We start from the raw sequence: 22,053 nt of genomic DNA on the forward strand, positions 1-22,053 counted from the left end.
GTTGTTGTTATATACCGCCATCTAGTAATTGGAATTCTAAACCAAATCGTTTACGTTTACATCATCATCATACTATACTATTTCTACTCTCATGGTTTTCAAATTTTCAAATTAAAAACAAAAAAAAAAAATTTTCTAATTTCATTCATATATATCACTTAAAATGAAAAATATCAATCTTTGATGATAATTAATTGACAAATTTTTTTTCTTCTTCATTTAATCCAGGAAACACTTGAATTTTTTTCTTAAAACAAAAACCACTATGATGTGATATATGTGTGTATGTAAAAACCTTATGTGGTTATTATAGTCTATATCTTTCAAGATAAAAAGCCGCCATCATATCATCATCATATATATCTATTTTTCATGTGCGAAACTATGGTTGACTTTGAGCCGCCGCCTAGACCGATCCACTGGATGGAAATAGTAGACCGGAAGCCCAAATGATATCTGGCCTTCCGAAAATAATCAACTCAACAACGAAAAGAAAAGGATTTTATTTACACAATTTAGTAAGCACACACAAATTATATTAATACACGACGTTTAGCACTTATAATAAAATTATAAGACGTTGTTACTGCAATAATGATGATGATGATCTTAATTGGTGGTTTTATTCCAACTGTCTACCGATCGGGTTTCTACCTCTTTATCGGGATTCGGTAGTGGAGGTTCTTCTTACTCCACACACTTCTTCTTTGACAACAGGTCAACTCTATGACTGTGTCGGCATCGAACTTCTTCATCCGCTTTCTGTCTTACGGATGCTGCTTGCAATGGGAATCTTTGTCTTCTATCTAATTCCCACGCGGTTGTTGGAACACCAATTCTTTCTTCTTCTGAATCACTTCTTACTGTCTTACGTCGTTACTTCACCAATCGTTCGACTCTAATCTCCTTCTGCTTTTTGACCGACTGCCCCTGATTCTCCGTTTTCCATTCGTTTTTATAATTTCGGCTATGTTGGTTGTCCTTCCATCCTTAATGGTCCTTAGGAGGGAGTATGTCCTCTCCTGCTTTCTACGCGGGGTATCGTTGCTCGATTGTCCATTTGACAATTCTCGACTTCAACCCTGTTTTATGACTGGCCAGATGTGGTCCTTTCCTAATGAATCGTTCTTATCTGGCATTCCAATCCCAAGGTTTCTCTGCCATGGCTCATTTCTTTGGTCCTTGGTTCGTCTTAACAAGCCTGACCAAACGATTTATGGTCAGTTCCATAAAAGGACAATAATCAATTTCAGCCATTCGTCGGTCTTCGGTTCTTTGATCTCGTATCGAATTGGTACAATCGGTTGACAAATCTTGATCGATTCTTGATCGATTTGCAAGCCAAACCTTTATTTTATGGCCACATTCCCACTCCCACGACATAAACAAAAATCTTTTAGGTGCCCAACTGGTCACAAAATGTCGAATTCGGGCACTCCCTGGTCATAAAACTTTGGCAGCTTTCTCACGTGATCTCCTCCAGTCCAAAATCTTGGCTGGTCCCCTTCATAAAGGACGAACATATGTTTCCAACATCACATCCCCCCCCCTTATAAAAACTTAGGGTGGGCTCCCCCATACGGTGGTTTCGTCTGCTATTCTGGTCCATACGATTGTCTTCTACATGACCTACGAAAATAATTTGCATGCAATGTTCAGAATTTTTTTTTTTTTTTTTTTTTTTTTTTTTTTTTTTTTTTTTTTGTGTATAATAGGTGAATATGGAATTTCAATTATAATGATATACAAGTGTCATAAAGAGATAGATAAGAGTGAGTTATACAATGCTTGGAATTGACAATTTTTTTTTTTTTTTTTTTTTTTTTAAGAAAAGGAAACATAAAAGAGGAAAAGATCCATTAGAAGGTTATAATCAATATAAGGTGAAAAGAAATAAAGAAAATACAAAACAAGAGGATAATGATTAAGACATTTTTTTTTTTTTTTTTTTTGAATTAAGTTGACTTTGAAAACACAAACACAACAAGGGAATGACACATATTGTTCACTTTCACGTCTAGTTGTTCGACATATAAAGCACTATCGTTGAATGGTAGTTTTCTTTTCTTTTACACTTCTACGTAATTGTTTGTAGAAACACAAATTGGTTAAATTCTTGGAGAAAAATTGTTGTTTTATCACTTCACTTATTCGTTTGAATTGTTGGTTCACACACACTTCACTTGTTCGTTTGGATTGTTGGTTCACACACACTTCACTTGTCTGTTTCTTCTTAGTTTTCACTGATGATCGGAGGTTGATATGGCTTCAACTTTCCGATGTGCACACGTTCAATTTTGTTTGGTAATTTGATTTCGTATATGGTTTCTGAAATTTTGTTGCCAATTTCAAACGGACCGCTAAACACCGATTCAAGTTTTTCTTTGTTTGATTCATCGGTGAGATTTTCGTACACTAGGTCACCTTCTTTTAATTGTAAAACTTTGTGTTTTCTTTCTATTCTTTCTTTGGAAATCTTATGTGCAGCTTGACTGGTGTTAAATGCTAACTTTCTAGCCTGAACTAGATCTACATCCTGATATATTTCATCAGGATCGGACCCATCTAATAAGAATGATGGTGTGTAGCCTGTGCTGCTGTGAATTGTGTGTTTGTATTCTGTTATGGCCTCTTTAGCTAGAGCTGTCCACGACCGTGTTGGCTCCATTTGTCCGATTTCTCCGTATTTACGGATTTGTTTCTTGGCCCGTTTGCAGATATCACACCCGTTTACTAAGTCTATGGCCAACTGGTTCTGATTAGTGGCGCAATACTTGATGGAAAAGTGTTGGATGGTCTTAACAATACCCAAATGACCCTTTTCCACATGGATTCGATGCATCTCTTCAATTGCTGGTTTCTCCGGCAGATAATACCGCATTTTCCCATTCCGAGATCGTACTACAAACTTATTGTACTTCACACACCCCGGGGTGGTCGATCCAATAATGGCTTGTGAAGGTCTTCTAATTTTGCCATCGATAGTACGTTAATCTCACGATCCGGGTTTCTTGCAAAATCGTACGTTTCTGAATCGTAATCATAATGTGCTGTTTTTGTTGTGAGTTCTTCTGTCACATTTTCTGATTTTTCTTTTTTCTCTTCTTCATAATTTGGATTACGTGAGAGGAAATCCGCTTCTACATTGTTTTCCCCTTTTATATATTCGATGCTGAAGTCGTACTGATTCAGCCGCATTGCCCAATTCATTATTCTGGTATGTGTCTGTTTATGTGAATTCAGATACTTTAGAGGCTTGTGATCAGTACGGATGGTAAATCTTCTTCCGTACAGATGGTGATGCCAATATTCAATAGCTTCGATTATGGTTAACAATTCCTTTTTCCGATACCACATAGTTCTTTTGATAGGGTAACAATTTTCGAGAAAAATAGCCGACCGTTTCTTCTTGTCCATCTTTCTTCTGTTTCAGGATGGCTCCGATCCCTACATCGGATGCATCCGTTATTAAAATTGTTTCAGCCCCCGGGTCGAATATCTTTAGGACCAGCTTTGATGTAATTATCTTCTTTATTACTTGAAACGCATCTTCATGACATTGTTTCCATATAAATGGTGCGTTCTTCTTCAACAAGGAATAGAATGGGTCCAAAGTTTTTGTTCGGCTTGGTATGAATCGATGATAAAAATTTATTTTCCCAAGAAATATTCTCAGGGTTTTCTTATCGGTCGGTGCTGGGTATTCTAAGATGGCGTCCATGTTGCTGTGTAGCGGACTGATTGTATTTTTGGAAATTTCATGTCCTAGATAAATCACCTTTTCTTGCATGAAACGGCATTCCGATTCTTCTAACTTGATATTTTCCTTTATCATGGCTTCCAAGACCAGCTCGAGGTGTTTGAGGTGATCCGGTCTTGTCTTTGAAAACACAATGATATCGTCGATGTAATTTTGTGCGAATGTCGTTAGATTGTGTTTCTTCAGGACGTTGTAAATGGTCCGTTGGAAGATCGCAGGTGCGTTTTGCAGCCTGAATGGCATGACATTCCCTTCGAAATGTTCATGTATGGTCACGAGAGCAGTTTTCCTCTGGTCTCTTGCCGCTATCGGGATATGAATGAATCCCGATGCTATATTCAACGTAGTGAAGAGGGAGGCATCCAACAATTTTTCCACGATATCCCCTATATTCGGCATCGGATATCTTTCTGGGACTGTGACCTCGTTGGGTTTTCTGTTGTCCATGCACAGTCGAGTCTCCTCCCCTTCATCTTTTTTATTCACCGGAACGACCGGCAAAGCATAGTCTGATGTGGATTTTTGTATTAGACCAGCCTCTGTAAATTCTTGGACCTGTTGGTCTGTTCTTTCTTGGTCTTTTCTCTTCAGCCGTTGCGTATCTTCTTCGGTGTCTTCGTCAATGATGATTGTGCTAAGCCTTACGTCTTTCCCGGAGCTTCTCCGAACGTCCAATCGATACGACTTATAGTTTAGCACTTGGAATACTTTCCCATCAATATCGCGATACGACCGGAATTTCTTCATGACGTCCACTCCTATAATCACGTTTTCTCTTGCTGCGAGCACAAAAAATAGATGAGATCGTTTCATTACCCCCATCTGTAATTTTACTTTTACTACGCCCATCGCTTCGCAAGCCGAATTTGCTTGATTTACACGGATTCGTTTCTGGTGTACCCACGGTAAATTCAATTTTTCTCTTAATTTATCGCTGATAAAGGAATGTGAAGCTCCCGTATCAAACAAGGCCTCACACGGAAATTCGTTTATCAAGACCTTTATCTTCGTTAGTCCAGGAGTCCACATCAATGGTACTCCTTCCGGAGCATTCGATTCTTTTACATTGGTAGCAAGCAGTGATGGATCAAAGTTGTCTTGATTGTCTTGATTCTGACGTGTCGGTACGACGTTCTCGCCGGACTGTTCTGGTTGTTGTGATGTCTGTTGTTGATGGTCGGGTTTTGTCGTTGCTTTCGGCTGGTCGCAAACGAGATAGGTATGTGGTCCCCCGCATTCGAAGCATTTCTTTACGGACATGCACTGGTTCGTTTCATGTGTGCGGCCAAGACATTTGATGCACCTGCCTTCCTTTATCAATATTTGTTTTCTTTGTTTCGTCGTAAGAGGGCAATTTTTCGATAGATGAGGTTTTCCACAGAACATGCATTCTAATCGTCTGTTTTCAAAGTACTGTTGCTGTTGTTGCCATCGGTTGCTTGTCCATTGTCCTGGTGTAGCCATTTGTTGCTGGGGTTGTCTATAACCTTGTTCACGATTGTTTCGCCAAGCTTCCCCCATAGGTTTCTGTCTGAGAGAGGGACCTCCCCAGGCATTTGTTCGGAACCCCGATTCTCTCTCGGACTGGTAGTGGTTGTCCACGGACGTGTTGTGCAGTCTGACTCTTGATGTCTCGTTGGTCGGGTTGCTGGACTCTTGGGCGGCCAGTGTCTTTTGCCAGCTTTGTACATAGCTTTCAGCGTCTTTCATAAATTTGTGGATCCGCCCTGGCTCATCTGCCATTTCTCCCGATTTTTCAGCCACTTCTTTTGGGAATTTGTTCCATACCAAACTGAAGAATTCAAATTCCAGGAACGTTCGTTGTTGTGGTTCCTTCTTTAGTTGGTTATATCTTGATCTGACCACGCCCAGGTTTTTTATCATCTGGTCAACTTGGGTGTAAGATCTCACTGTTGGCAATGCTCTAATGTCTTGTATGATGTCTCTTTTAACGATAGCTGTGTTGTTGTACATTTTGTTGAGGACCGTGTAAGCTTCTTCGTAATTTTCGATACCTCTGACAACATTCAGGCTGTCCTCATCCAACTTTTTCCTTAACAATACAAGCTTTTCATCATCAGCGATATCAGTTGTGCCTACAAATGTATCAAAACTTTTTATGAATTCTGCGAAGTTTCGGGCTTTGCCATCAAACTTGTTGATGTTGTCTAAGTTTCTACCGTGATATTTCTTCCTTCTGTCGATAGGTGGGAGAATAGTTGTTTGGCCTAGGGGTGTTGAGGCCATATTGGTTGCTGTTGGCGTCTGAAAGGTCTCCAGCAATCGTTGCATGACCTGTTGCAGCATCTGTGGAGTGACGGTTTGATTGTCCGTTTCCGGCGGTGTGTTTCTGAATGTTAGGCCCTGTGGCGTCTGGAACATCACGTTATCTTCTCTTGTTTCTGGGTTCCCGTGGACATTTCGACCTGATATTTCTTGCAGTGGAGGAGCGGTGGATCTTGATCTATTGAACCAGCTGGAGAAATCTTCTCTTGCTTGTGTTTGCTGGTTTCTGGAACGTTTGAAATATTCTAGCGCTGACACTGATATATTCATTTCTTCCTTGGTTGGTTCCGCTTTGTCCAGGGCCTCTCTGATTCTTTGCCAGTACGTTCCTAGCCTTTGTTCAAATTCGGTGATAGTCTTGAGCAGGCCTCTGAGTTTTTCCATGTTCTTCAATCCCTTCGATTCCCATTTCTCGGCTTTATTGGCGACCCGTGCACTACTTTTCTTGATTTGCAAAATTTTCTCATTATAAATTTTCACGGTGCTTGCGGATGGATCCGTCGGGCAGAAAGCAACTACATTTTCAACTTGATCGTATACGTCTTCGATATCTTCGTCCAACTTGCTGATTTCTTCTGGGGTCGGGTTATCTTTCACTTTGTCGGCCATTTTGTGTGTGTGTATGTGTGCGTGTGTGTGATAGGATAGGGAGGACTTTGTGTACGCAAATTAACGGTTATTTTTTTCTCTACTCACGGATTTCTTTTCGATGTTTCGATGACAATTTTGTTGGTCCAAGCGTGAAAGGAAGATGATCCTACTGGTCTGTCATGTGCGAAACTATGGTTGACTTTGAGCCGCCGCCTAGACCGATCCACTGGATGGAAATAGTAGACCGGAAGCCCAAATGATATCTGGCCTTCCGAAAATAATCAACTCAACAACGAAAAGAAAAGGATTTTATTTACACAATTTAGTAAGCACACACAAATTATATTAATACACGACGTTTAGCACTTATAATAAAATTATAAGACGTTGTTACTGCAATAATGATGATGATGATCTTAATTGGTGGTTTTATTCCAACTGTCTACCGATCGGGTTTCTACCTCTTTATCGGGATTCGGTAGTGGAGGTTCTTCTTACTCCACACACTTCTTCTTTGACAACAGGTCAACTCTATGACTGTGTCGGCATCGAACTTCTTCATCCGCTTTCTGTCTTACGGATGCTGCTTGCAATGGGAATCTTTGTCTTCTATCTAATTCCCACGCGGTTGTTGGAACACCAATTCTTTCTTCTTCTGAATCACTTCTTACTGTCTTACGTCGTTACTTCACCAATCGTTCGACTCTAATCTCCTTCTGCTTTTTGACCGACTGCCCCTGATTCTCCGTTTTCCATTCGTTTTTATAATTTCGGCTATGTTGGTTGTCCTTCCATCCTTAATGGTCCTTAGGAGGGAGTATGTCCTCTCCTGCTTTCTACGCGGGGTATCGTTGCTCGATTGTCCATTTGACAATTCTCGACTTCAACCCTGTTTTATGACTGGCCAGATGTGGTCCTTTCCTAATGAATCGTTCTTATCTGGCATTCCAATCCCAAGGTTTCTCTGCCATGGCTCATTTCTTTGGTCCTTGGTTCGTCTTAACAAGCCTGACCAAACGATTTATGGTCAGTTCCATAAAAGGACAATAATCAATTTCAGCCATTCGTCGGTCTTCGGTTCTTTGATCTCGTATCGAATTGGTACAATCGGTTGACAAATCTTGATCGATTCTTGATCGATTTGCAAGCCAATCCTTTATTTTATGGCCACATTCCCACTCCCACGACATAAACAAAAATCTTTTAGGTGCCCAACTGGTCACAAAATGTCGAATTCGGGCACTCCCTGGTCATAAAACTTTGGCAGCTTTCTCACGTGATCTCCTCCAGTCCAAAATCTTGGCTGGTCCCCTTCATAAAGGACGAACATATGTTTCTTGCTTGAAATGTATGTTCATGATATATATGATGATCATGATTGTCGTTTAATATTTTTTTTGCTTTGTCCATGGTATGTGAGCTGTATATCAATCATCAAAAGTGATTATATTATGATGATGATGATGATGATAGTTTTTCTAAAAAAAAATGAATTGAATTTTCTTATTATGAATTTTGAAGAATGTAATTTTTTACTTTACTTTACCTTTCCATTATAACATCTAGTTATATTATGCAATCAAAATCATTCCATCAATAAATTCCAAATCGATCAACGTGATTTTTTTATGTAAGTATTTGTTGTTGTTGTTGTTGTTGTTGTGAAAATTGGAAATTCTGTGATATTTTTTTTGTTTGTTTGTTCTTAGAAATGAACAACATAAACACACGCATACACACACACACACACCTAGATGTAGACATAAACAAACCACTTGTTGGTTATGAAATATTCATGAATTTCCATTTTTTTTTTCATTTATATTTTTCTTTCTTGTTGGTAAAATCCAGTGAAAAAAATCAAACACTTTGATTGTCATTGATTCTTTTTTTCATTTTGAAAAAATTTTTAAAATCTCCATTCATTCATTCATCAATGTTGAAAAATTTTTCACAATTATCATCATCATCATCATCATCATTATCATCATAAATCAAAAAAGAAGATAGTTATGATGAATAATAAAAAGATTCAAGATAGTAGCAAGAATTTAATTGCTGCCAATTCTGTTGGTGATCATCATATTCATCGTCATAATCCACATCATCAACAACAACAGCAACATCAGCAGCAGCAGCAACAACAATCAAAAACATCGACAAAAACATCTAAAACAAAATCAATACAAGAATCGGCTAATAATGCAATCGTAAGAATGATAAAAATTGATTGATTGATTGATAGTTGCATGTGAAATAGGAACTTATTTTATTCTCTTGTTTTTTTTAAAAAAAAAGAAATATAAAATTATTGCATGCCTATCTAATCTTATCGTCGGTTTTTTTTTGATTTTTTTTGGTCATTATCATCATCATCTATTATTTTCCATTGAAAGTGGATTTAAAACCACTTGAAACCGGAAACTAAATATTGATTTTTGTTCTGTTTCCTTCCTATTTATATCCTGTTGAATGAATTTTTTTTTATTTTCAATTTTCTTTTGTTTTGCATGTAAACATTTTTCATAATCATCATCGTCAACATTAACATCAATGTGGAATTGATTTATTTCTTATCGCATGAAATTTTGCATGTTTGCACTTCAAATTATATATATAATGATTGATGATTGATTTGCTTGAAAAGAAAGTGTTGGTTGTTTCTCTTTTTAGCATGGTACATCGAAACAAGATTTTTTTTGTTGTTGTTGTTGTTGTTATTGTCGTGCATGTGACATAGATACATATAAACATTTTCTGGTTTTAGTGATGATTTATAATTCACGTTTTTTTTTTTTTTTGGTTATCGCATGTTATATATGATGAACCCAATTTTTTTCAAATATATTTATATTGAAAAAGACAATTTTAATCGAATTTCTGTGTTTATTTTATTTTTTACAATTACAATAAAATCAATAGAATCGAATATTGAATCGTAATAAATCGAATCAATCACAAAACAATATTGAAAGCAGCCATAAAAAACCATTGGCCAGTACTACAAGTTTAATATCACCATCATCGAATATTTCTTCAAGCCATCATCATTTAAATCATCATACTCATTCAAAAGATTCGGGTCAAATTTTTGGCGTTGAAGATAACAATCATCATCATCATCATCAACAACAACAACAACATCAACATCATCATCATCATCATAGACCTTTGAATGGTTGGTCAAATAATAGTATTGTTGATCAACAACAGCAGCAAACATATGTAAATCATCAGGCTTGGTCATCATCAACATCATCAGGTGATTTGATTATTGAACAGCCATCATCATCATATCGAATGCAATCATCATCAATAAATGGTCATATGAATAACAATAATAATAAATTACCTACCGGTTTTTTAAACGAACTTGAGAATAGTGTACGAAATAAACATCAACAACAACAGCAAAAAATGTCATCTAATTTTGATACCGGTCAAGGAAATAATAGTAATAAAAAGAATAAACGACAAGATTCAACCACAACCGATATAATGACATCAAACGAGGTTTTTTTTTGATTCATTGAAATTAAAATTTATCTTAAACATTTTATTTGGTTTTTTCATAGAATTCCAAAACGATGCCACCATCATCACCGTCGACATCAGCATCGACACCAACGAACGATGAAAATATCGATAAATTATTCGAAAAACTTATTCTGGTTTGTGAATAACAATGCCATGTTTGATGATGAAATTTTTTCATTTTTTTTAATGACAGAATGAATATAATCTAAAAGAGGAGCAAAAAAATAGCATGCGTTCGATGAGTATCGATAAGAAACGTTTGTTAATCAATCAGAAATTGGTTTTGGATGAAAAGCAGACAAAACCTCCTCAAGAATATGCAAAATTTCTCAAGGATAATCAAGAATCAATACATGCGAAAGAATTACAAACATTGATTAAATCATTACGCGTTGAATTGACCTGTAAAGATGTTTCATGGGTTCGAGAATTCGGCACTAATCAAGGCCATATTTATTTATTGAATATTTTGCGCAATATAAGCCATGCACAACATCATGCGAAAATGCAGACTGATAAAAAACTTCCAGAATTCATGTTCAATATCATCATGTGTATACATTCGTTTATGAACATTCAGGTAAGTTTTCTTCGATTTATTTTGAGGAGAAAATCTTAATAAATCTCCATATTACAGGTGGGCTTCAATCAAATATTGGAAAATGAACAAGCGTTTGTTATACTAGTACAATCATTGAATCCATCATGTTTACCAAATATGGCTAGAACCATGGAACTATTAGCGGCGGTCACATTAGTAGAAAAAGGTGTAGAACGTGTCATCAATGCGTTTACTGATACAGCAATCGAATCTGATCGCGAACATCAACGTTTTTCCATCATTATCGAAGGTCTTAAACATTATGATGACCATATTGATGTCGCCTATAGTGCGATTCAATTGATCAATGGTTTGATATTTAATCATGAAGATTTTGAACAAAGATTCCATTTACGTTGCGAAATTTACCGGACCAAAGATCTTTCCGGTAAAATCACATTCCGTGATATTGCAAATGAAATGGAAAAAAGGTTATTAAAAGAACGACCCAACGATAATGAGCAGGATTCTGTATCATTGGCTAGTACCGGCACCATTACGGGCATCACATCAGTAAATAATAATAATAACAATAACCAGAATTTTCGAGGAGCTACAAGAATCGTAATACATAAGTCACCTCAACAAACTTTTTTGGAATCATTTCAAATATTTTTCAACAATAAAAATGAAGATTTCGATGAGATGGCCTCTAGATTTGAGAACATCCGAATCGATTTCGATAATATGGATGATTGTTATAGAGTGCTGAGAAATTCGGTGGTCAATACACCCATGGAATCTGGTCTTTTATCTATACTACAGCTATTGTTATTCATACGTGATGATCAATACGTCAGGTATTTCTTGATTTAAATTGTTTTAAATGATTAATCATAATCCAATTTTCATTGCAGGCCTGCTTATTATTACCTGATTGAAGAATGTCTCATTCAGATCATGTTTCATCCATCCGGTGTTGATCCTGATTTTAGTCGCCGATCACGATTCGAGATGGATACAAACTTTATGATCGAATCGATTGTCAAACGTTTTAAAGACAGTGAAGGTTCAGCATTGAGCTTGGAATTGAATCAAAAACTCGAAGATGCACTCACCGCTAAAGTTGAAGCTGAGGCAAAAGTTGAACAAGAGAAAAAGAATAATCAAGAATTGCAAGAAAAATTGCAAAAACTCCAGGAAGCTTTGTCGAAAAATGTTAGTTTTGACCAAGTTGAGTCATCAAATGTTCCGTCTGTGATATCTCCAGCCACAACAGCTGGCCCACCACCACCACCGCCGCCTCCCCCTCCTCCTCCTCCTCCCCCTGGAATGGGTGGTCCAGGGCTTATGCCACCACCACCTCCTCCACCGCCACCACCTCCAGGGATGGGAGGTCCGATTGGTGGACCACCACCACCACCACCACCTGGACCTCCACCTCAAGAATTTCCATTCAATATAAAACGAGCCAAATTTGTACCCAAAAAGGGTTTGAAAAAACCAATGTGGAAAAAATTACAAGCTATGAAAGTGAGCGAAGATTCTATCTGGGTACAAATGAATTCCGATGATGTTTACATGAGCGATGACATCATTGATTCATTAGTGAATAAATTTGCCAGTACCAATGTTGCCATGACACATAGTGGTGCCAAAGGCCAAGATGCCGATAATATTGATCGTGGTGATTCACAGGATGGCTTAATCGATTCATCGAGCTTGGGCGATGCAGCAGGTAACCATGGAACAAGTGGTCGTCAAACACCGTTACATTCACGTAAACATCGTCAATGTCGTGTGCTTGGTGATAAAACTGCACAGAATCTTTCCATTATGTTAAGCGTTTCGAAACGTTCACCTGAAGATTTCAAATCTGATGTTCTATCTATGAACGAAGATACTCTTACTGAAAGTCTTGTTGATCAAATCATTCATTATCTACCATCAGCAGAAGAAATTAAAAAATTGGATGAACAAGCTCAGCATATTCATTTGGATGAATTTCATCCAGCCGAAAAGTTTGCTTATATGGTTAGTGTTTCTTACTGTATTGCTGTATAATTGTATTTATTTGAATTTTTTTTTTACTTCATTCTCTTAAACAGCTTGGATCCATCAAAAATCTCACCAACAGACTGAAATCATTTTTATTTAAATTAAAATTCAATGAAACATTAGCAGAAGTAAAGAAAGATATTGTTTCATATACTATGGCTTGTGAAGAAGTATTGACATCGAAACGTTTTGCACAAGTAATTAAATTGACTCTTGGAATCGGAAATTATATGAATGCCGGATCATATAATGCTCGGGCTATTGGTTTTGAAATAAGTTTCTTACCGAAATTAATATCAACAAAAACTAACGATAATAAGTCAACATTATTACATTTTATCGCACAAACGATGGAGGAAAAATTTCCCGAATCAATGCGTTTCTATGAAGATCTTCATCATATGGATAAAGCTGTTAGAGGTTTGAATATATATTTATTATCATACAAATTGTTTAAAACTAATGTTTCAAATTCACTTTGAATAGCATCACCGGAAACAATTGCCAAAACATTGGGATATTTTCGCACCAGTTTACGAGCATTAGAATTGGATCTAAAAACATTTAAACCACATTCAAATGATGATCGTTTTGGTGAAGTAATGACATCATTCAGAGAATTAGCACAAGAACAATATCAATTATTGGATGGAATGCATAAAAAAATGGAAAACACTTATGTTGAAATAGCTAAATATTTTTCATTTGATCAAAAACAATATTCAATGGAAGAATGTATAAATGATATTAAACAATTTAAAGATCAATATTTTCAAGCATTATCACAGAATCAACAGCATAGAGAAATTGAGGAAAAAAATCGTCGTGCTAAAGAAGCAAAAGAAAAAGCAGAAAAACAACGTCGTGAACGAATATCACATAAAATTGATCTAACCAAAACCGATGGAATGGATCAAGGTCTTATGGAACATTTATTAAATTCATTACATACTGGTTCAGCGTTTGCCCAACATAAACGTAAACGAACCAAAGCAGTTACACCTCAAGGTATGTTTGTTGTGTTGATTGATAAGGTAAAATTTTTTTTTCTCATATAAATAAAAAATTCTTTACATTTATAGATCGTCGTCAACAATTAAGTCGTACACGTTCACGTACATCATTAGAAATACGTAATTCAATTGGCAATAGTAATAATAGTAGTAGTAGTAATGGTGGTGGTGGTGGTTCAGAATTTATGGTCGTTTCTTCCAATAATAATGTCAAATATTGATTGAATTAAATTTGTCGATATTTTTTTTCAACAAAAAATAAACGCACATGCCATTTCATTTACACACTTTAAAAATTCATATTACATTACATATTGTTCCTTGATATATTGAAAACACATTGTTTATAAAATCATTAAAATTCATATTTTTGAAAAAAAATTTTCATTTCATTTCATATTTTTTTTTTCACACCCACACACGCACACCTATATATACATTCCTTTGTTTGTTTGTTTCAAACGAGAGATACAAGAAAAAATAATGTCTTCCGATAAAATTTTGTAATTTTTTTTTCGATTATTTAAATTGTCCTTTGTTTTCTTCCACATTCTTTTTTTTTGTTTTGTTTCACATCTATGATAAATGATGTGATAATTAAAATGAAAAAAAAAATTTAAATATGATTTTGACATCTGTTTTTTTTTGGCCTACCAACTACCAACTAGTGGGTTTAATTGGAATTTGTTTTTTGTTACATTCTATACCGGATACATACATACATGTGACACACACACACACACAGAGAGAGAGAAAGAAAGAAAATCAGCTAATCAAATATAATTGAATCTACCACTACGGATATACGGATATTAAAATGAATGATGATGATGATGATATGATTCGAATGTATGATATATTTTGTTGTTGTCGTTGTTGTTGCTGTTGGTAATTTGAGATGAGAATCTTGAATTTTTTTTTTGCCTCATCAATTGATTGATTGATTTTTATTCATAAAATGATTGAAAAAAAAATCGTTTGTCGGTGCGCAATGCTTGTATTTTTTTTTTATTTTTTTTTTTAATTTGATTCGGATCACTCCTTTGTATTGATTAGAAATGTATGAATATTATCTATTAGTATGGATCGATTATTATTATTATTATTTTTTCTTCTCTGTCTCTGACGCATTAAATTTGCTGGAAATTGGTAATTTGATTCACAATTATAATTTAACAAATCATCATAATATCACGTTATGATTTTTTTTCCACCAATTGCTTAATCAATTATGGCACGATTGATATGATTGATAATTTTGATTTTTATGATGGATATAACATCAATGAATTATGGCATAACAATATGACAATGTGTTCGGCCGTGTAGAAATCGATGGTAAATCATTTTGAACCCTATCTTGAAATTTTTTTGAAATTTCTGTATTTTTTTTTTTGTCATTCACATCCCAATATTATAATCATTCAGGTCACATGAATGAATGTGGGAAAAAAATCCAAATTGATTGATCGATGATAACAAATTGTTATCATAAATTATCAAAATCGATAGCCTCAATTCCTAATTCTGGATTTTTTTTGATTGATTTCGGATTTTTTTTTGGTACATTTCATTTCAATTTCGTTGCTTTGATTGACATTTCTTCACTATTCGTGTGTGCGTTTTTTTTGTACATGAATTTTTTTTTTGTTCACTTCGATGAAAACGTATTTTTCATCGAAATTTTTTTTCTCTTTTTTTTGAAAATTGATATGTTGATAGGAAACAAAAAGAACAAAATTGATGATGACATGATTAAGTGAAGTAGATTATATGAATTCGATTGGTTCGAATGTCTACAAATACAACTTCATCATAACGTTGACAATTCATTTCATCAATCGGATTCATTGCATTTTTTTCAGTCATTTTTCGTGTGTGTGTGTGCTGAATTTTTTCTTTTGTTTCCATTAAACATCAATCACAGCTGTGTAAACGTTGCAGAAAAAAAAGAATCTATTTCTTCCCACTATCCATAATGATTTTAATTTTGTTTTGTATAATTTTCAATTCATTAACATTGTATTGATCATCATCAAGAATCACGAATTAATCTACATCTTTTCTGGATTGTCATTCATTTTTTCATTTGCTAAACTAAATTTTTTTTTTTAATTGAAACAAAAAAAAAATATTTCAAATAATCAAAATGATTATCAAGAATTTTTCCATTGCTGATTATTGTGTATTTGTTGGTCTTCTTGTTGCATCATCATTTATTGGTATATTTTTTGCATGGAGAGCCCGTAATGCACCATCATCGTCAAGTTTTTTGACTGGTAATCGAAAATTATCGATATTTCCAGTGACAATGTCATTAGTTGCCAGTTTTATGTCCACAAATACATTGTTGGGTGTTCCGGCTGAAGTTTATCAAGTGGGCACACAATTTGCTATGCAAATCTTTTCCATCACTTTGGTCATCATATTGGCTGCAGAAGTTTTTATGCCAGTTTACTATGATTTAGGAATTGTTTCCATTAATGAGGTAATATATATTTTTTTTCTCGTTCTCTCGTAATTTTTTTTTGTTTGTCTTTTATCCACACAGTATCTTTTGCAAAGATTTAATTCAAAAAATCTCAAAATGGCTGGTTCATTAGGTTTTCTTATAGCCACTGTAAGTGAATGCAAAAAAAAAAAATTCAAACTAAATTTCAACTGAAAATTTGCTCACCAGATGCCGTATATGGCTGTTGTATTATATGGACCAGCAATTGCATTAAGTTCTGTGACACCTGTTTCAATTCCAACATCAATTTTGGTTGTCGGAATCATCTGTACATTCTATACATCGATTGTATGATAAAACGAAAATTATTCTCAAATTATAATATATTGATCTGTTCAATTTTTTTTGTTGTTCTATAGGGTGGAATAAAAGCCGTCATCTGGACTGATGTGCTACAATGTATTCTAATGTTTCTTGGTGTTGCTATCGTCATCATACAAGGGTTGATCGAACTCGGTGGTTTTACATCTGCAATCAATATACTTGATCAAGGTGGACGTCTCAAATTATTAAAGTAAATTATATATGAATATATATGTATGAATATATAATATTGCAATTATTGACATTGTAATCAATAGTTTCAAATTTAACATCTATAATCATGATAATATTTGGAATGTACTTATGGGATCATCTATCAGTTGGGGTGCTTGTTATTGCGTCAGTCAAACACAGGTTCAACGATATTGTTCAATGCGATCGAAAAAATTTGCAAAACGGTACAGTTTTTTTTTGTAATAATAGTGAATATAATTTATTCCATTTATTGATTTTATTTTATCAATTTTATTTAGTACATTATATTATAATCTACCTGGACTAATATGTTTATCAATCATGTCCATATTGAGTGGTGTTGTCATCTATGGTAAATATCATGACTGTGATCCAGTCACATTGGGTATCATCAAACGACATGATCAATTAGTACCATACTATGTAATGGATACTTTGGCTAAATTTCCTGGTTTGCCTGGATTATTTGTGGCTTGTGTATTTAGTGGTTCATTAAGTACATTATCATCGGGATTCAATGCATTAGCTGCTGTTACATGGGAAGATTTACTTAAAAATCGATTCTCTTGGGCCGATAAAGATGATCATCGATCGATGAGAGCTGTCCGTTTATTGGCACTTGGTTATGGTTTGTTAGCCATTGCCATGTCATTCGGTGTTGGTAGTTTAGGCACCGTAATGCAAGCATCAATGTCATTATTCGGTTCGATGAACGGACCGTTGTTTGGCTTGTTCAGCATTGCTGTACTTTGTCGTTTTGTCAATTCAAAAGGTGCAATGGCCGGTTTTCTTTGTGGTTTAGCCGTTTCTTTATCAATATCATTAGGTGGTATAGTTCATCCACGACCACATATTTCTCTTCGTACTACTGTTGATAATTGTTCAACAGAAATTCGTGAATATTATTTATCACCATCATCGGCTAATGATCATTTTCTACAGATGAATAGCCGTTTCCTTACATCATATCATCCTGAAGGTGTGGGCAAAATATTACATATAAGCTACCTAATCATGTCGGTAGTTGGTTTTGTTGTATGTGTAGTAGTTGGTTTATCAGTGTCATTATTAACTGGTGGTCATCGTGAGAATAGAAAACTTGATCAACGGCTATTATCACCAATTGTACGTAATATTTCATTCGTTACGGATGTAACATTGGATGTTAATTCAAATCATCATAAACATAATCATAATAATAACAGTAATTTAAAGGTCGATGGCAGCTTTTTTAATGAAAAAAATGTCTCACAAAAACAACTACAACAGCAACAACAACAACCGGAACAGATTGAAATGGGCATCACTAATGTTGCATTTACTAATGATCAAATTATCAATAATAAATAAATAAATTTAAAGTTGTTGTTTGTACATTGCTGCATTCTTACCATGTTTTTATCCAGTGTTTTTTTGAAAAAAAATAAATTTTGCTCTTATTAAACATACATATAAATGAAAAAAAATTGATTAATCGATTGATTCAGATCTTTTTGTGAACTAATTTAATATATAAATGTAAATTGAATTGGAATTTTTTTTTTGATTAATTAATTAAAAAAAAATGGAATGATTATATAATATATATATCTTATATAATTATAATGATGATGAAAAGATGAATAAATGAATGAATGATTTAAAGAAGATTCAATGGTGGTAATACTTGATCATCATCTTCTTCACGTGGTTCAATACTCATTGATAATGATGATCTTTCCGATATATGACGTAAAAGATCATAATTTTCAAAATTATCTGCTTCTTTTTGTAGAATTACTTTCGCTAATTGTTCATACATACGTGTATTATCATTATCAAAATAGCTACGAACCCAGTCCAATATCCATCTTGGTACATAACCAAATTGTATTGAATCATCGATTACTTGTGATGAAGTTATATTAAATTCTGATACTTGCATCCATTCATCTTCAAGATTTGTTTCAAATGTACCATTCAAACGAATATGTGAAAAATTGGCTGCATAATCTCCATATATATCGGTTACATAGAAATTATATTTCAATTTTGCTGCTACATGTGCTGAACGAATTTCAGCTTCAAATGGTAATAATAGATTAACACCGTCTGGATCTAATTTTCTAGCACACGATTGACGTAAACGTGCTAATTCGGCAAAATGTGTGATTCGTGCATCGAATATGGTGATGGCACCTAGAATTATGATGAAATCAACAAGAAAGTTTTAGAAGAAGAATTAAAAATACAAATAAATACCATTCTGTACGGTGATTTTTTCTTCTGGTAAATGAATTCTCATTTTTTCAAACAATAATTCCAATACAGCATCAGCATTCATTTCACAATCTTCTTGTTGTTGATGATGATGTATAGATGGATAATGATGTTTATGATGTCCAATCGCCGCTCTATGAATAATTACCGATGATGATGATGATGATGGGGAATTAGATGATGGTTTATTATTATTATGGCCATAATGATGTTGATGGAACATATGATGCATTATTGGCAGTGCTTGATAAGCAACAGCGGCTGCCGATGGCGATGACGCTGATGATAATTGTCCAGAAGGAGTGATAATACCACCATTCGTAGCAATGACCATTGGTGATCCTACCATCATTGCCATTGAACGAGCCGATGGATATGATGATGAAGATGACGAAGATGATGGTAATGGATTATGTTGACGATATTGTCGATGACGATATTGATTATGATTATGATGATAAACCAAATTATTATCCGATGATGATGTCGATGATGATAATGATGATGATGATGAAATTTTCATTGGCAAAGATAATGGTAATGGATTCTGCCTGTTGATTAATTCTATCATAATTTGTTTCAAATTAAATTCAAGATTGAAAATGAAATTGAATTTATGAATTGTGTGCATAAGTGTGTGCGTTTGTTTCATCGAAAACAAATTTCAACAATCAAACACAAACATGTACAAATAACTTACTATCACAATAGCAGATGGTATTGGCCAATGTTAACCATAAACAAATAAAGATGATTAAATTCCATATGATTTTATTAATATGCCATTGTTGTTGTTGTTGTTGTCGTTGTCGTTGCTGTTGTTTGAAGATTAATTTCGTTGCATTTATTGTCGTGGATATTGATGAAAATTTTTTATTATTATCATTATTAATGATCATCATCATTGATTCAAGACTAGTATTGTCTCGTTTTTTAATGAATTTTTTATCATCACATTGATGATGATTATGAAAATTTAAATGATGATTTTGTTTGTTATTATTGTTATTATCGAAATAAATTAATTGTTTTTCATGTTGATGATAATGATGTTGATGGCAATGATAATCATTATGAATCATTTGACAATTAACATTTTTTTGTTCATGATAATGATTATCGAATTCTGTTCTAATTGATTGCTGCTGCTGCTGTTGTTGTTGTTGTTGTCGATGTTGTTCATGGTGATCAATCTTGAATTTTTCTTCATTTTTGATCAATAATTTCAATGATGAATTATCGATTGACATTTCTGAAAATGATGATCCTTTATTATTAAGGATCATGTTTATTTTTTTTCGTTTTGTTTTTTTTCCAAAAATTTTGAATTTTGAATATGAAATAAATGATGATTCTAATTAATTACATTGACAAATGATTATTAATAAGTTGAAATTTTCATCATTTAAAATTAAATTAACAACAACAATTTTACGGTGATTGCACACACACACACACACGCAGAGAGAGAAAGAGAGACACACCAGAATGTCAAATATATTGAACCAGACAGATTTGAAATATATAAAAACAAAAACTAAAATAGAAATTTTCTTACAGTCTTGACCATCAACACCATTATCATCATCATCATCATCATCAGTGTTCGGGTCCTTCGACAATTTTTTTTTTATGTCATTCAAATATGAATATAAAAATTATCATTGGCTAAAAAACAGAGCTAAACTTTTATGAGAGACTCTCTCACACACACACAAATACAGAATGAATACTTGGTGCAAATGAAATACCTTCACATATATATAGAGGTTTATAGCTTTTAGATAACCGATAGATAACGGTGTTTTTTTTTTTTTTTGATTTTGTACTTCTTTTTCCCTTCTCTCATCTTTATTTTTTTATTTTAACTACAACAAAAAAAAATCATTCAGTCTCATATGGATATATAACTAAATTTAGTTTTTTTTTCTTTCTCATCCTTATATATGAATATAAATGTCAAGTTTTCTGGCCATTCTGGTATTGTTGTCGTGTATATTTGAGTTGAAAAAAAACACCGAAAATTATAATGATGATGATGATGATGATAATATATAATTGGCCATTTTGTTTTCTCTTATGTTTTTTTGTCTTCTTATGTGTTTCATTATTTGTTTGCATTTTAAATAAATTTTTTTTTTTGTAAATGAATGTTTGAACAAATTTTTTTGTTTCTGTTTTTTTTTTGGCGAAAAGTTTTTTGAGCCTGATAGATGAGCCTGATAGACGGTATTGAATTGTCTGAATTCTTTGGAATACGAAATTGTCGAATATATATATAAATAAAACAAAGGTGATGGATATTCAAATTTTTTTTTGACTCTTGGATTCAATAAAACACACCTACCTTTTGATTCAGATTAAATAATGTTCTGCATGGTATTTTGAAATCAATAGTTGAACACAAAAACAGATTGTAAAACAATCACAAGTTTACAGGTTTTATTTGCGATTTAATAATTTCATTACAATATGAATTGAATCATCATGATGGCCGTATTTATTGTGATGATGATGATGTTTGAAAATATCGTGGTCATCATTTATTAATTATTTCATATATACGTTGATCAAAATCAAATGAATCAAATGTGAATGTTGTCAATTGCTTGACAAATATTATAAATGTGAACACAACAAAAGTAAAATTCAAAATGTTGATAAAATATGATGGTCCATTGTAATATATGTGTGTGTGTGTGTATTTTTTTTTTTTTTTTTTTTTTGTTGCTGTTGATTTGCATCCGATATGTGTATGTGTGTATGTAAACTTGTAATTTGTGTGTGAAATGTCATAGACCTGAACAACAGCAATAAGCAATAGCAACAACCAAAAAAGGCCACTGGCCATTTTGGTTAATGGTTTCGAGGACTTTCCCAAATCAACAGCAAAAAAAAAAATTTGAAATATTCAACGATAATTGAAAATGAACAAAAAAAAATTTTATCGTCTTTTTTTTCTCACTGGTATTTACCG

At 33.8% G+C, this 22,053-nt stretch overlaps 5 protein-coding genes across 7 annotated transcripts; 2 read left to right on the top strand and 3 right to left on the bottom strand.

Moving 5' to 3' along the window:
- Nucleotides 1-487: 487 nt before the first annotated feature.
- Nucleotides 488-3,016, bottom strand: LOC142597563 (uncharacterized). The gene has a single exon (XM_075731520.1). It carries the CDS (start codon nt 2,879-2,881, stop codon nt 2,234-2,236), a length of 648 nt encoding a protein of 215 aa, XP_075587635.1. The 5' UTR covers nt 2,882-3,016; the 3' UTR covers nt 488-2,233.
- An 88-nt stretch (nt 3,017-3,104) lies between these two features.
- On the bottom strand, nt 3,105-7,963 carry LOC142597562 (uncharacterized). The gene has a single exon (XM_075731519.1). The coding sequence runs from the start codon at nt 6,653-6,655 to the stop codon at nt 3,311-3,313; it is 3,345 nt and encodes a 1,114-aa protein (XP_075587634.1). The 5' UTR covers nt 6,656-7,963; the 3' UTR covers nt 3,105-3,310.
- A 3-nt stretch (nt 7,964-7,966) lies between these two features.
- LOC124499977 (protein diaphanous homolog 2) lies at nt 7,967-14,407 on the top strand. Of its 2 annotated transcripts, XM_075731516.1 has the most exons (11): nt 7,996-8,048; nt 8,204-8,267; nt 8,489-8,847; nt 9,560-10,150; nt 10,213-10,308; nt 10,368-10,754; nt 10,812-11,575; nt 11,633-12,749; nt 12,824-13,193; nt 13,260-13,781; nt 13,856-14,407. In XM_075731516.1, the coding sequence occupies exons 3-11, from the start codon at nt 8,650-8,652 to the stop codon at nt 14,005-14,007; spliced, it is 4,197 nt and encodes a 1,398-aa protein (XP_075587631.1). In that variant the 5' UTR covers nt 7,996-8,048; nt 8,204-8,267; nt 8,489-8,649; the 3' UTR covers nt 14,008-14,407. The 2 variants fall into 2 exon arrangements, with proteins under 2 accessions (XP_075587633.1, XP_075587631.1); XM_075731518.1 differs by lacking the exon at nt 8,489-8,847 and having other exon boundaries at nt 7,967-8,048.
- A 671-nt stretch (nt 14,408-15,078) lies between these two features.
- LOC124499572 (sodium-coupled monocarboxylate transporter 1) lies at nt 15,079-18,191 on the top strand. Its single transcript, XM_047063511.2, has 6 exons — nt 15,079-16,274; nt 16,338-16,406; nt 16,467-16,586; nt 16,658-16,812; nt 16,880-17,020; nt 17,096-18,191. Exons 1-6 carry the CDS (start codon nt 15,936-15,938, stop codon nt 18,165-18,167), a joined length of 1,896 nt encoding a protein of 631 aa, XP_046919467.2. The 5' UTR covers nt 15,079-15,935; the 3' UTR covers nt 18,168-18,191.
- Nucleotides 18,192-18,307: 116 nt separating this feature from the next.
- LOC124490136 (uncharacterized) lies at nt 18,308-21,734 on the bottom strand. Of its 2 annotated transcripts, XM_075731096.1 has the most exons (4): nt 21,424-21,734; nt 19,777-20,430; nt 19,059-19,640; nt 18,308-18,995 (listed from the first exon to the last, which is right to left on the bottom strand). In XM_075731096.1, the coding sequence occupies exons 2-4, from the start codon at nt 20,360-20,362 to the stop codon at nt 18,457-18,459; spliced, it is 1,707 nt and encodes a 568-aa protein (XP_075587211.1). In that variant the 5' UTR covers nt 20,363-20,430; nt 21,424-21,734; the 3' UTR covers nt 18,308-18,456. The 2 variants fall into 2 exon arrangements, with proteins under 2 accessions (XP_075587211.1, XP_046908556.2); XM_047052600.2 differs by lacking the exon at nt 21,424-21,734 and having other exon boundaries at nt 19,777-20,803.
- Nucleotides 21,735-22,053: the final 319 nt, after the last annotated feature.

This window comes from Dermatophagoides farinae, chromosome 5 (genome assembly GCF_024713945.1).
Source record: "Dermatophagoides farinae isolate YC_2012a chromosome 5, ASM2471394v1, whole genome shotgun sequence".
NCBI classification, from domain to species: domain Eukaryota; kingdom Metazoa; phylum Arthropoda; class Arachnida; order Sarcoptiformes; family Pyroglyphidae; genus Dermatophagoides; species Dermatophagoides farinae.